Source organism: Ostrinia nubilalis, chromosome 2, assembly GCF_963855985.1.
Source record: "Ostrinia nubilalis chromosome 2, ilOstNubi1.1, whole genome shotgun sequence".
In the NCBI taxonomy this organism is placed as follows: Eukaryota; Metazoa; Arthropoda; class Insecta; order Lepidoptera; family Crambidae; genus Ostrinia; species Ostrinia nubilalis.
In genome coordinates this window covers 14,430,952-14,446,995 of record NC_087089.1, presented here as the reverse complement: position 1 = coordinate 14,446,995, position 16,044 = coordinate 14,430,952, and the positions used below count along the sequence as shown (strand labels likewise).

General features: G+C 35.0%; 1 protein-coding gene across 1 annotated transcript in view; it reads left to right on the top strand.

Moving 5' to 3' along the window:
• Window positions 1-16,044, top strand: part of LOC135084983 (5-hydroxytryptamine receptor 2A) — a 135,049-nt gene that overhangs the window by 108,343 nt on the left and 10,662 nt on the right. The window contains exon 6 of the mRNA XM_063979747.1: window positions 8,538-8,658. Coding sequence (XP_063835817.1) covers window positions 8,538-8,658 — 121 coding nt within the window. The remainder of the gene's footprint in view (window positions 1-8,537; window positions 8,659-16,044) is intronic.

Genomic DNA, 16,044 nt, shown 5'->3' with positions numbered 1-16,044 from the left:
CCACAATAGTCGAGCGGCGGCGGGGACCGAACCCGCGTTCCCCGGATCACGAATCAGCCAGTCGGACCCCTTCACCGTTCGACTAACGTGGCTGCGTGGTATTGCAATGGGTATCGTTATTGAATTGCAAAGTACCTAGGACTGCTCCGTCCACTAACGTTGCTTCTTAATAATATTTCTTTCTTCCTATCGATATCTGCTCCCTAGACAAAGAGATTCGTGACAGATTTAACTCGTTTAGCGAGTGACGTGTTTTTTCGAAAGTATTTATTAGCACCTGTTCCTATACCTCTTTGGTCTCACAAAAAAGTATGTAGTAAATAATGAAATAACTCGTCCTTTCTAGCATCTAGTAGCATAGATGTAGTATTTTTCTTTCAAATATGACCTCAGTTGTACCTACTCACGAAATTATAAGGATTTATCACACAAAGACGAAAATTCCATTAGATACTTATTTCGTGCTCCTTCGTAGAACTGAGTCTGCGACCTCTAACTTCATTTGTGGCGAACACTAACTCGGTACTCAGACCGGCATCGCCAATCCGATTGCAACAACTTTGCGAGAAATCCTATAGAGATAGAGGCTGAAACTTCTAGAGTGCTTATTTAGAGTGTAGGTGTATAGCGACAGCTTAAATGGTTTGGTACCTAATGTATAGTCCAGTAGAATTAGCTTTTAAATCGGAAATAATTCCTACAAAAGATTTTATTGCTTTAATGGCTTCATTGGTTGCCCATTAAGACTCTCCTAAGTTTTCGACTTCGACGGAGTTGTGCTTAAGTGGTGGGGGCCCCCGAAAGGGGCGCTTTTTCGGTTTTCCAGTTATACCGCGTAAAGGACTTACCCTATCGAAAAGTGGTCTTCCTGATGGTTGAAGGGCATTTAATTCTGCATTAAATAAGACCAAATTCATATGTTTTGAACAAACCGTTCTCGTGCAAATGTTCGGCAAAGTAGAAAATATGTGTATAATTAATGACCCTCTCCACGTCCAATGGCTCGTTACCCGCAGGCTTCCAAGTCTTGAAAAGGAGCGCCTCAACCAGTGTAACCCTATCAAGGCATACGAGCTGGATTCGCCGATCCTTGTTCGTCCCAGCCGTTCCTTAACTGCGGTTGCTGCACCTCTTCCTGGCACTCACCTGAACGACTCTGTGTTACCTACTGTGGCTGCCCCTCTTCCTTGTATCCTCCTGCACGACTACGTTGCCTAGCCGTATGCCTGGTCTAAGGTTTGACGCCAAAAATCAACAACAACAAGTTCATATTAAAACGCTGAAGAGTTTTTTGATTGTTTGTTTGAACGCGCTAATCTCAAGAATTACTAGTTTGATTGAAATAATATTTTTTGTGTTGAATAGCTCATAAATTGAGGAAGGCTATAGGATATATACAATCACTCTACGACTAATAGAGCCGAAGCAGTAAAGAAAAATGTTGCAAGCACGGAAAATAGTATTTAAACTATTTTCACGCGTGCGAAGTTGATTTTGTGGCGTCGAACCTTGGACCAGGCATACGGCTAGGCAACGTAGTCGTGCAGGAGGCTGCAAGGAAGAGGGACTGCCACAGTAGGTAACACAGGGTCGTTCAGGAGAGTGCAAGGAAGAGGTGCACCAACCGCAGTTAAGGAACGGCTGGGACGCACAAGGATAGGCGCATCAAGCTCGTAAGCCTTGATAGGATTACACTGGTTGAGGTGGCCCTTTTCAAGACTTGGAAGCCTGTGGGTAACAAGCCATTGGACGTGGAGAGGGTCATTAATTATACGTATATTTTCTACTTTTCCGAACTTTAGCGCGGGAACGGTTTATCCAAAACATTTGAATTTGGTCTTATTCAATGCAGGATTAAGTGCCCTTCAACCGTCATGAAGACCACTTTTCGATAGGGTAAGTCCTTTACGCGGTATAACCGGAAAACCGAAAAAACGCCCCTTTCGGGGGCCCCCACCACTTAAGCACAACTCCGTCGAAGTCGAAAACTTAGGAGAGTCTTAATGGGCAACCAATGAAGCCATTAAAGCAAAAAAATCTTTTGTAGGAATTATTTCCGATTTAATCAATTTTTGTGTTTAATTCTACTGGCCTAGTAGTTGTGGTAGAAAACATTTTAAAATAAAAATTGTATCATGATGTAGTATCAACATTTAATTGAAGTAAAATATTATCATGAAAAGTGTTTTGGAAATTGATTCTACCATTATTACGTATCTTTATTGTGTTAGATTGATATAATGTTTTGAATACAATCGGCTACAAAATAGTTTCATGAAAAATATATTCCATCTTTTTTAAAAGCTAATTTTTTTCAGCCAATAACCACACATTAAAACACATATCTATAATAAAACCCTAGAAATATACTTATAATAAGTTTTATTTTAGATAGTGCGGTTATTTATATTATGTATAAGAGTTGTCAAAGTTTCGACTAACAGAACAACTAACTTAAACTAACGTAAATGCGCCTATTACCGCCAGTTTAAGCTGACTTCGGATAAACGTTAGAAAATTAGATATAAGACGTGGTGATAGAAAAGACACTTTAATTTATTTATAACAATGATGAAGGAATCTTTGAATTCAAGTAGTAACAATGAGTATACAATCACACAATAATTAATAAATAGCAATTTATTCGGAAAAAGCAGTTGTTTCTATTACCGACCTATAGACGAGGTGTGTTTCTATTAACGTTTTTTCTGTTTCTATTACCGACCGCTAAGAATATTGCTCTTCAATTGGGTATATTCCAAGAGGCACGGGTTCGATTCCCGCTCAGAGGCTCGGGAACCACTTGATTTTTTCAAGTTAAATTTGTTTTGCTTTTAGTTTAGTTAATTTGTTTTTTTTTTTCAAGTTATTTTTTTTATTATTAAAAGAGAAAAGGCACGCTTCTCGAAAATAAATAAATAATCAAGCAGAAATAGTAGAATAATAAATTCCTCTATTATACTTGATTACGCGGTACCCGGTGTTCTAGTGAGTAGTGGGGGTCATTATTTAAACTGTAATTGAGTTTTAATAAATTTAAATTTTCATTTAATTTTTTATTTTTATTTTTAATTTGACTATAATTTTTAATTAGTTTTTCATTGATTTTAATTGTGTGTAATTGTGTATTTTAATTTAAACTATGGACAATTGGACACTGTCTGTATAATTATTTTAAAATATTTTTTTATTATTCAAAAGATCTTAAAAAGTTACATAGTAGTTGTGATAACGCATGATTGGTTTGGTGTCATGTCATAAATGTTAGTTGTATACAAAATACAGGCTTATAAGTCTTCGCAGGTGGCGTTATAGTTATGAGGCGGTAATAGAATTAAGTATCAATATTACTTTATTCTATTAGCGACCGTAAAAAAAAACAGTAACCAGCTAAAATATCTACTTTAATGAAGACGTGATCAGTGAAGTATCAATTTTATTAGGTTTTATTTTATATCAAATAGGTACTAATTAAAATTTAACAGGTTTTTATAAAATGTATTGTCATACATTATAAGAGATATTCTTTAATGTTCATTGCAGTTTTATGCCAAACCTATGACAATTAACGTATGGCGTTAATTGATTTAATTATGTGAAATATTCTTATGAATCGATCAAGATAACAAAATGGAGGTTAAATGCGTAATTAAAGATATAAATACTAAAATAAAAAAGGTTATCAAAATTCTAACAACGCCATGGGTCGTTATTAGGAACCAAATTATTAAAAGTGTTTCTATTACCGCCCCTTATTTAAAATTGTATTTAAGCCACAAAAATACAGCGAGAGGGCTATATTGAGGGTTTATTAAGGAAACTAAAGTACGAATTAATATTGTTATGCAAAAACTTGTTGGTATACTCATTTTAAATGTGTTAAAATCGCTAATTAATAACAAGGTGCACCTTAAGTAGCTGGGAGCGCGTCAGTATGAAAAGTGCGTCCGTTGCGGGCGCGTCCCATTTAATGTCAAATAACTCCGTTTACTGGTTATTTACGAACACAAACTTTAATCGTTTAGATAGTCAATAAACATATCTAGATTTTTTTAGGTAACGTGTTTTCTGGAACCTGTTATTATGTCTTTTATGAAAGAAAGAAAAATAGGGCGGTAATAGAATACAAATTTTGGGGGGTCGTTAATAGGCGCACTTACGTTAACCCAGTAGCCTACTTTGAATGTTTTTGATAGACAAGCAGATATTCCAGTGCGAATAATACCGAAGATTATTATTTTATACTAGGGAACCAATATAGAAGTATAAATAGACTATTAAATAAAATATTGCGTTATTTAAAAATATAATAAGTTTCGCTTAAAATAATGTAGAAATTTTCGTAAAATATTTTAAACTAGCGGCCGCCCGCGACTTCGTACGCGTGGATCCCGTTTTACCCCCTTCATCTATCTAACGCGGTTTAGATTTTTTCATACAAATGTTTTTTCCCGCTTACTCCCGTTTCCGTGGGAATTTTGCAATATCCTGTTGTAACTAAGCTTTAAGTTTACTAAGGTACCTGCATGCCAAAAGACAATGCCGGAAATTGGCGTCTTTTTTTTTTCGCGCGGCCATCGACCAAACTTTGTTTTTTGATTACAAAATAGTGTAATAAACCAAACTTACTATGACATGTATACCTCTAAACTCAGTCTGAACTGAGTTACAAGCATTAGAAGTTTGATGATTTTCATACTAGATTTGCTTTTTGCGCGCAGTTTTGTAAGAAATTGCAACAAAATAGTGTGATTGTATGTGTAAACAAACAATACCATCCATTAAAGGCTCCAGACATCAATATGGAGCAGAATCAGCGCAATAATAAATAGCGCAATATTTTGTTGCAATTTCTTAAAAAACTTGCGCACAAAAAGCAAATCTAGTATGAAAATCATCAAACTTCTAATGCTCGTAACTCAGTTCAGACTGAGTTTAGAGGTATACATGCCATATTAAGTTTGGTTTATTACACTATTTTGTAATCAAAAAACAAAGTTTGGTCGATGGCCGCGCGAAAAAAAAAAGACGCCACTTTCCATACTAAATCTGGCATTGCCATTTCAAGCGTCTAACTTAAGCGGTTCAGATTTTTCATACAAAAGGATTTTCCCGCTAATTCCCGTTCCCGTGGGAATTCCTAAGTATCCTATAACCTGCCCAGGAGTTTGAAGAATAATTGTACCAAGTTTCGTTAAAATCCGTCGAGTAGTTTTTGTTTCTATAAGGAACATACAGACAGACAGACAGACAGACAGACAGACAGACAGACAGACAGACAGACAGACAGACAGACAGACAGGCATCAGTATCGATCACTAATCACCCCCTGATAGTTATTTTGAAAATATATTTCATGTACAGAATTGACCTCTCTACAGATTTATTATAAGTATAGATTAATAATTTTGTAAGTGCGCATTAATTAAATTTGGTTCTATAACCTAGTTGAAATAAATTTTTAACTACTCTTATTTTTTTATGAAGCAAATCAACTTTATTCTTTTCTTTTGTCTTCTTCTTCAAACTTCAGATGTAACAACTCAAAAACAAAAGAAAACTGAATCCTAATTATTTATTTCACTGATTGTCTTTAGTAAGTCTCGCTTCACAGATTCACAATCTAAGCCTAAGCTCCTAATATTCTAATAGGAACGGACACAGAAATAATTATTGTAGCTGGAATAAAACCTTAGCATTCCAGAAATCCCTTACGTTTCCATCCATTAAGTCTGGAACGAGTCAATCTCTTAGGATTAGGATGTCCATTTTTTGCTGAGAAACGGTCTTTTAATCTCTCATAATAGATATATCTTCGGGGCTAAATTACGATAAGTGTTTGAATGAGTTTTGAAATTTTAGAAATATTACTGGTATAGGATTTGAAGGTAATTTATGATGAATACAAGTAGGTACTTTTATTGAACGGTTCTTATAAATATAGTAGATTATTGATGATCTTCAATTATAATAATTATTATTTTGTATTTTCTTCTTAAAGATTCTCGGAACTGGTTGTCCCGGTATTGAAAGAAAACCTCATGGGTTGTTAAAGTAAATTAATGTACTGCTGATATTGAGAAGTATTATTTTTATTATTGTTCTAAGTTTTTTCATCTAAGTATATCTATAAAAGCGAAAGGTCACTAATTAACTGACTCACCCATCACGAAATCTCAGAAGCTACAAGTGCTAGAAGTCTCAAATTTTGTATGGGGGTTCCTTTTAGAACGTAGGTGCTCACTAAGACGGGATTTTGTAAAATTCAACCCTTAAGGGGATAAAACGGGATCCACGCGTACGAAGTCGCGGGCGGCCGCTAGTTAATAAAAAGTAAATGCATAAACAAACGTAAGTTGGTAATTTTATACGTACTCGTAAAGTTAGTAAATTATTTGTTTTTACAGATAACATAAATACATGTATGGAAATTTGTTCTACGCTGAAAAAACGTATTTTAGACTTAGGGCGCTTTTTTACTTGCCCCGGGTATATTATGTTTACACAATTTCGTATCCAAAAGGTTTTTGTAAGTGAAACTTACACGAGCAAAATCTCAGAAAAAGATAGTTCCGGCCTCTCTTCAAGTCTCCTCATTTTCTAAAGTCTTGTCCCATTTAGGCATTACTCAAAAACATGGCGATCGGGTTGAAATGGCCCAACCCTTTGGGCTTGGGGATGAATAGCCCCAAAATCGAACCTTCCGTGTACACGACAAACACGAATGCTTTTAAGTGATTAAATACATACCGATAATGTAACCGTTCGAAGTTTTGTAAACAAATTTATGTGCTGACAATAAACAACGGTGGTTGGCTCTTGGGTTGTATCAAATGATTAAAAATATAAAGGTGATGACTTAGAAATTACTGAATATTTATAATGACTATCAAAATGCTATTAAAGTCATCCAAAATTACCAGGACTCTATGTTGTTAGACAACTTAATGAATCATTCCCCAAATATCATTTTCGTCTATCTAGACTCTAGATCAGTGGTTCTTAACCTTTAAGTCACGAGGGACCACTTTTTTTTTTCAAAATCCTATGAAAGGGGAGGTCAATTTCTCGCCCACTGTACCCCGTTTGCGTTATGTTGACTCGACTCATCACGTCACATCACTTGTTTATTACGATGTCTTCGTGGACCACTTGTAATGCCTCCAGGGACCACCAGTGGTCCGCGGACCACCGGTTAAGAACCACTGCTGTAGATAAAGATTCTTATTAACACACTTAGCCTAGACGCAGACCATCGATTTTTCGTCGGCCGATAGTTTAGTCGGGCAGTTGATCAGTATGGAAGTGCGCACATTGATTTGGCAGATTTTTCATACAATTGAAAATCAGCGGGCACAACTATCGGCCAACTAAAAATCGGTGGTCTACGCCTAGTCTTAGGCTGAGTTTCACCACCAAACTTTGACCGTGACTGTAACGATAACCGGTGTTTTTTGTATGGAGTTTGACAGATTTTTGTTATCATAAAGTAAGATGGTGCAACCCAGCCTTAAAATTATATTGTAGACATATTGTTACGTGTACTTATTGCTCTTCTTGCAACCTAGTGTCGTCCGCTGCTGGACGAAGGCTTTCCCAGAGGATTTCCACTATGATCATGAGCTGCCCGCATCCAGGTGCTTCCCGCGACCTTCATAAGTTTTCTTATTGGTTAAAGAATTACGCAATTCAAGAATTACATTATACTTTCTGTTCTTACTAGCTTTACTTTTTAGTTAAAAAGCATTTATATAATCTAATTGTGATATAGACGGCACTTTCCATCTTAAGCTTTTCCATTGAATTACATCATTAAGTTCAAGAATAAGTATCAATTAAGCAGCAAAATGACAGGAATATTTAACGGCTCTTTGAAGACTTCAATTAATTAATAATTTGTGTAATTTATATTTGCACGTTTATTTTGAGATTCGTTAGTTTAATGATTTAATATTTTCCCAACAATATTCATATTGGCAGAATAAAACATTTTGCTCACATCGTATTATCAGTCTACTCAATTAGGACTAAGTTGACATTTTAATGACAATGTAGGTACTAGTTGTTACATTGTAAAGACGCGTATTTAATTAGGATTACAATTGCCATTTTCTCATTTTTTTAGAACTTTGTGTCACTATCATCATCATATCGTCTATCCAATAACTAAGATAGCAGGAGTCATAAAAAGGCCGAAAAGGCCTGTCCAACCCGTCAGGACACCGCTGGGAGAGTAGGTCCAATGCATTTTTTATTCTCTTTACTTAGGACAACAAACAGTTACATTGAGGGCTTACTAAATCATAATAACTTAAAAATTGAGTAACAATGTAAGTAAGCAGCACCATTGTCCACGGATAGGATCAATAGTAAACTCACATTAAGCGCAAAGAACGAAACATACTCGTAGACTACAAAATGCAAAATGAATTTCACCTCTTTAGCGAAGGCACTCCTGCAGATCATAAAGATATTGATGATAAATCTTTTAAGCGAACTTTGGCATAACTGATTACTCATTAGGTATTTAATTACAGAACGTCGGTGCACCTGGCGGAGGTTCCTCGGTCCAAGAGGCACTCCTCAGCACTCCGCTGCTTCCACTGAGACGGAGCTTCCTCCCCTGGACACCAGGGATCTGTGGATCCAGGATTCCAGGTACAAAATTTAGTGGATGTTTAAAAAAACATATGCTCGTCCTTTTTTTCATGTTGGTCATGGCAATGACATAATTAAGATGTATGTATAGATCTTTTAATCCACGAAGACGCGACATTCTTCCTCCAATGTTTGTGTGCTATCGGTTACACGCTAAGTAGTACCATGAGTACACACGCACACTACAATAATGAAGCTCGGATTGCTCGGATCAAACTCCCCGCACCCCGCGCTTCCCTCGACCAAAAATTGGTGGGGCGCGTCTTCGTGGATGAAACGGTCTTTAACAATGTTAAATGTTAGCCGCATTGCAAAATTTAAAGTTGCCTTAATCAGGAATAATAACTAATTTAATCTGTGGTTCTTGAATATGGTAACTTTGTTCGTGGGAAAATTAAAAGTTGAAAAAGGAACATAGATATTCCTTTTTCAATTTTTCTCTATACTGAATATGCTGAGTTTGTAAAAATTGTGGTTCTTTATTGGTTCTTTACTCGTAAATAGATGTATTCTCTTCCCGGATTGTCTGGACGAGATTGCTCTCTGAATATAAGACTGCCTGCATTATTGTTGTATTTCCTATGATCTTCCTACCTTCCTTCTTTCCTAAAGTAATCTGTATGCTTTTATTGTGTCTATAAAGCCTGGTCCGTGAGCACGACAAAATTCTACGTGCTTAAGGACCAGGCTATAAAACATCAAAATAAATGTTAAAATGTCCGTCTATCGTCATATTAGAACGCTTTTAGTAAATTAAAATATAGACTTATGTACTTGGTGTGCTTATAGTAGATTATGTAAAGTGTACGGCGGAGTATCAACACCTATTTTGAACTAAGCAACTTTCGATTTTAATCCGAATGAATAAAATTCGAATTTCTTTGTTACTTTGATGTCAGAAATGGGTATTGATTCTTACGCTCTGAAAAGAAATGACATATAATATTGAGTTTGAATCTAGTTTTTAGTGTCTTTTCTGAATAAGGTTCAATTGTTGACATAGAAATATAATCAATTTTCTTTAAATGATAACTTTCCTCAGTCGATTTTGAAACTTATGCAGTATACCTTTTTTTTTTAAAGATTATTAGCAATTTGTATTGCACAAATTACTAATAGTCCCGTTAGCTCCTCGTGTTAAGCTAAATAAGCTTGTTCGAATCGGCCACTCCGACCATTTCACCGTTCGGCTATCGTGGCTATAAAACACAGTTATGAAAATCGGAAGTTGCTTATGAAACAAAATTGTCCTAATGACTAATTCGCCACTATATGCTGCCGATTATACTGTAATACTTTGTTAACTTGATTATTAATATTCGTGTTCCATGTTAATGCATTTAAAGTAAATATGCATGTCTACCGCTTTTATGTAAAATTTATTTTCCAATTCACATAAATTGCCACGCTATCATCAATATGCAAAACTCGACCGTTAAATTACACACCGTATCAACTTTTGAACGTAAGTTATGGTCTAAAATGGCTACTACTATAGTAATAAATCAGAGTGTGCAGTGTAGTAATAAATTGAAGGATTTGCGCAAAAATTCATAGTAAACAAACTATAAGTAATGCCTACTTTCCCAAGTGGTCTATACTCTATACCTTTATAATATGTAAGTCTAGATATTAGCACGTCACTACCTTGTTTAATATACCACGCAATCTTGTACACCCATTCTTATAAGATACACCATACAAGAATGCATGGTAAATTCAGTGAACTGCTCCTGAATCGAATGTACCTACTACCTACTACTATTTATATTTATTTATATTAACCGGCAGACAGTGGTGACTGAGTTTGTTGCGGCGCTTCTTCTCAGCACTTGCCAAATGTTGGTCTCGAAGCGCTGGTAGGGTAAAAAGATTATGAGACATGTAGAGGCTCCTTAAGAGCAAAATGACGATTTGTAAGAACTATTTATTAGTCTAAACAAATAAAGAAATTTTGACTTTGACTTTGACTTTGACTATAGAACTTTATGAAAAAAAAAACAAAGAAAACAATAAAATTATGTTTAATTTTAAAATTTTTGAGTCATTTTACTTTATTCTTAGACTGGGTTGCACCATCTAACTTTAACTTTGACAAACGTCAAAAATCTGTCAAACTCCATACAAAAATCACAGGTTATCATGTACAATACGGTAAAAGTATAGGTAAATATAAATCTAGATGCAAAAGCGTGCTAAAGTGAGCTAACTAAAAAGGTAAATTAATTACATGCGTTCTAAAAATCTTATTTACTTAATTTTATGGCTCACCGACAATAAGGGTTAGTAGTAGTTTCGCACGAAATTCGTTCGCACGAATGTGCGAAACGTTCCCTATCCGTTCAATAATAATATTTTTTTAGTAGGCGTTTCGCCCGGATGTATTAAAAGTAAGTGTGCCTTGGCCTTTGATTAAGAGATGTCACCATTTGTGTCGATCTTGTGTAGGTAGTTATACGCTTCTTTCTTTGTACTTAGGTACGAAAATAGTCTTTATTCAAGCTGCAATTAATCTCATATTTCCAAACCCAATTAATTTCAAGTGAGACTTATCGCGTGTACTTCTAACCCTCAAGATTTCAGGGCCCTTTTATGGAGAGTGACGTTAATTTGTCAAGGAAAACTGGAATTAATCTAAGTTTTTTCATTTCGCGAGGGCTCGTTAGACCGTTCGATTTATCAGCTAAACTTTTCATGAAGTCACGGGTTAGGGTTCCGTTAGTTACGATAATTAATTATAGGGAACTGGCTAAGAGTTAATCTTATGTTTTAGCTCTCAGGGCCCTTTCTCACGGCAATCTAGAATTGCTGGACTCCGCAAAACTTGACTGTCGTGTGAATACACAAGTGTGTGATTAGAACGTCAAATTCGAACTGATCGGTTTTTTGCGGGACACTGCAAACAGGATTAATAAGTCTGTTAAAAAGGGTTAGCTCCATGGGAAACCTCAAACTGTACCTTAAACGGGATGGTTCTCGTTTAAAGTGCTGCAACTTTTGTGTAATGTGTACTCAAATGCCATGGACAGTTTATTATGATCTTATTAGAGTCTTATTAATCAGCTAGATTAAAGTATGCAAACTTCGCAAGTAGGTAAGTAGAAAAAAAATGCATTAATTTTAATCTTTCTTTCTTCTTCTTCTTAATCACACTGATTTTTAATTTATAATGTACTTTCTTTCTACCTATACAGGTAGATATCCCAAAATGTACATAATCAGATAATAATTTCATCTTATTTCTTTCACTTACATCACAACATGTTAATTCCAAGTGGCAGGATGACATTGATAGAGTGCTTAGCAGTTTGCGAGTAAGTTGCGAAACGGGGAGCATCTGCTGCCTGCATTTTAAACTAGAATGGTCTGCATACTCGTACACTGTTTCATGCACTTTATAATGTTACTAGTACAGAGTTGAGTGAAGCTAAAAATTAGAGGCATTAGCTATATTTGAAGCATTTTGGACTAGTTTCACTGGCTCTTGGTTCCAGGTAATTTACCTGACATTATGGCACTAACAAATAAATATTGCCAGTTCTTTTATACCTATGCCAGAAATCAGAGACAGAAGTATCAAGAAATCAAAAGGAAAGAAGTTTATCTGATAGATAAGTTGTAGGGACTTTGTCAGTAAGTGAAGAATCTGACGCGTGGACTTCAAAATATAATTCAAATTAAAGTTAAATACATGCTTCAAGCTATTCAAGCTATAATGAAGGTTCATATCTGGTTAGTATTAAGTATTACTATTATCTAGTATTCTAGGAATCAGTCAAAACTCTAAATTGTTAGTTATTACTCCCAATATAGACCATAAAACAAAAATCTCTACTTAATTCTCTTATGAAATAACGAACAAAAACTTTATTTTATCTTCTCATTTGTTACGGAACCCGACGTCACTAAGTTAAAACGTTTTTCTCGGTTTTTTCTTCCCGAGTTGGGTTGATAATTAATACGGGCAAGAGTTGGCCCATTATTTTTTAAATAAAGGCTCGTCTTTCGCACTGTTTGGTAAAATATTGCGTTACCGAATCTTTAAAGACTTAAACGAAAGAAAAACACGCCTGTAATGAGAGACGGCTGTAATATGATGAAGGAAGCCTAATTAATTCATTGCTCTAAAGAATTTATCGAGAAAATACAAAAATTATAAGTTTATAAGGTTAATAATTTACAAACGTTAAAGTCATGAAAGGACATCATCCATTTTGGTCCAAAATCAAAAGTGCCGGCCAAAAAATAAAAGTGCTGTATTCTGATAGAATACGTCCGCCTTAGCATTTTTTACTATGGCACCAAAGCTGTAGCACCACTGTGCATCGTAGTATTTGAGTTCTAAAAATATATGAAACGACTGACTTTGATCTCAAATACTACGACGCACAGTGGTGATACAGCTTCGGTGTCATAGTAACAAATGCTAAGGCGGACGTATCCTGTCAGAAAACAGCACTTTTTTTTTAATTGGCCGACATTTTTGATTTTGAACAAAAAATGTATGAATCGTCGATGAATTTTAGATCTCAAATACTCGACGCACAGTGGTGCTACAGCTTTGGTGCCATAGTAACAAATGCTAAGGCGGACGTATTCTGTCAGAAGACAGCACTTTTATTTTTTGGCCGGCACTTTTGATTTTGAACAAAAAATGTATGAATAGTCGATGACTTTTAGATCTCAAATACTCGACGCACAGTGGAGCTACGACTTTGGTGCCATAGTAACAAATGCTAAGGCAGACGTATTCTGTCAGAATACAGCACTTTTTTTTGTTGGCCGGCACTTTCGATTTTGGACCAAAAATATATGAAACGTGGATGATGTCCTTTCTATGAAATTAAGGCTCTAAAGGGCTATGTGTTCAAGGTATGGCACTGTGTGACTTCAAACATATTTCTAAAACAAAAGACAAAACAAAGATTCTATTAAAGATTTTTCAATTAGAGATTTTGAAAAGTATTGTGTTTCAACACAAAAGCACCAATTAAATTAAGCCCACTACACTACGCTATATCAACTAATTACACACGCATGTCATGACGTCACGTTAGTCGACGCGACTGTCATTTGTTTCGTCGACTCGACACTATGTCAGATGCTATGAAAAGAACACGTCGGCGTTTCGCGTGAAGGTCTAGATTTCTAATTAACCAGCTTTCAGTATGATCTGTTGTTTTTCCCTTCAGGTTTTTTTAAATGTAGCAAATAGGTTATGATAATGTATGTTGAGGACAACACAACGTTAATTTACATGAATAAAATGAAACCCGTGTCTCAAAAATGCATTCGAAATTTTCCTGCTCTCCTTTAGTTACTTTGATAAAATATGTAGGTATAGTTCTGCAGCTCACGAAGGCGAGTGAGCTTTACTTGTGTACGTGTATGCACATAACGATAGTGTAAAGTCTATCAAAACTTTTGAAAAACGAAGTGAACGTCAGAATGGCGGGTGTATGGTCACAGAATTGAATAATATAAATATAAATTTTTAATACCTGAGATGTACCTTGGTGTACCTTTAGTTATTAATTTTGTACCTCCCTAAAACGGGAACAATTACAATTACAAAATGAGCCGCCAACCTGATATCAGGCTGGCGGGTGTATGCTGAAATTGGACGAAACAGGTAAGTTATGGTTTTCTTATATTTATCATTATGTCCCGATTACTAGTTCCGATTGTTGGCACGTTGGACAACCTTATTTATGACATTTACAGGAGGGCGCTACTATCAATACTAAATCAAATCAAATCAAATCAAATCAAATAATCATTTATTGTGTTAGTTATAGGTAATACAATAACATAGATCTTAAATGTTTACATACAACCGCTATAACCTGCCGATTGGGCGTACAATATTATATTCATATGAATTCAGTTACGTAGTTGTAACATAATTATAACTACATAACAAACAATAAACACTTAACAAACTTCAGAACAAGTAACAATCTTACATTTTAAAATCTTGTAACTTAAGGTAGGCTAGTTAGACTAATTAAATAATATAACATCAGTAACTAATTTTATCTCGTAAATATTCATTTAAGGAGTAATAACATTTTTTGACTAAAATTTCACACAGTGCTGTCTTGAAGTTTTTATAATTTAACTCTTTTAGGCTGTCAGGTAAATGGTTAAAAATTTTAGGTGCTACAACGAAGAAACTATTTGAAAAATAACTAGTGCGCGATGTATGATGGGGTAGTATATCTATTTTATTGCGAGTTTTGCGATGTAGTCTGGTTATCCTGGATTTAAAATAATAATCATATTTTTTTACAAATAGACAAACTTCAAAAATATACAGTGAGGGAAGATTGAGTATCTGCACTTTAGGAAATAATTGCCTGCAACTAACCATTTGACTGACGCCGAAGATGGCTCTGATGCATCTTTTTTGAGCACGAAATACAGGTAATAAATTTACATTTGCCGTGTTTCCCCAATGGATTATTCCGTAGCGTAAGTTGGAAGCCACATATCCATAGTAGGCAATAAGAGCAGCTTTCTTAGACACAGATCTTGCAATTTTTTTTAAAGGAAAAACAAATTTACTAATTTTATTCGTTAATTGTAAAGTATGTGGTTTCCAACTCGCGCTACTATCAATTTTTACACCCAGAAAACGTATTTCATTAGCTTCTTCAATTAAATGATTATCATAACTCACCGTAATGTTTTTTTTGCGTCTTTTATTTAAATAGAATTGCATATATTGTGTTTTATCAAGGTTAACTACTAAATTATTTGCTTTCATCCAGTTAATTACATTTGCAAGAGCATCGTTTATGGACTGCTCGTATGAGTCATTATCATTACTTTTAATAATTATCGTAGAATCATCGGCAAATAAAAACATTGGGTGCGGAACATTTAGTGGAAGATCATTTATATAAATTATGAACAATAAAGGACCAAGTATACTTCCTTGTGGCACTCCGTATTTAACTACTTCTATATCGGATTTTACAGTTACAACATTTTTCCTACAATCTATTTTAGTTATTTCTGTATATTGTAAGCGTTCATTTAAGTATGAAGTTAATAATTCCAATATGGGTCCTCTGATTCCATAACTATACAACTTGCTTAGCAGTTTTTCATGGCATACAAAATCGAACGCTTTAGACATGTCCATAAATAGCGCTGTCACAGGAATACTGTCATTAAGGCATTCCGAAATGTTGCGCATAAGATGATATATAGCTAAGTTGGTAGATTTGTCTTTCCTAAACCCAAATTGCTTTTCGCTGAGAATGTTATATTTCTCGAAAAAACTTATTAAGCTCTCATATATTACTGTTTCGAAAATTTTAGCAAATATTGATATTAATGCAATAGGACGGTAGTTTTCGTATTCATCTCTATTACCTT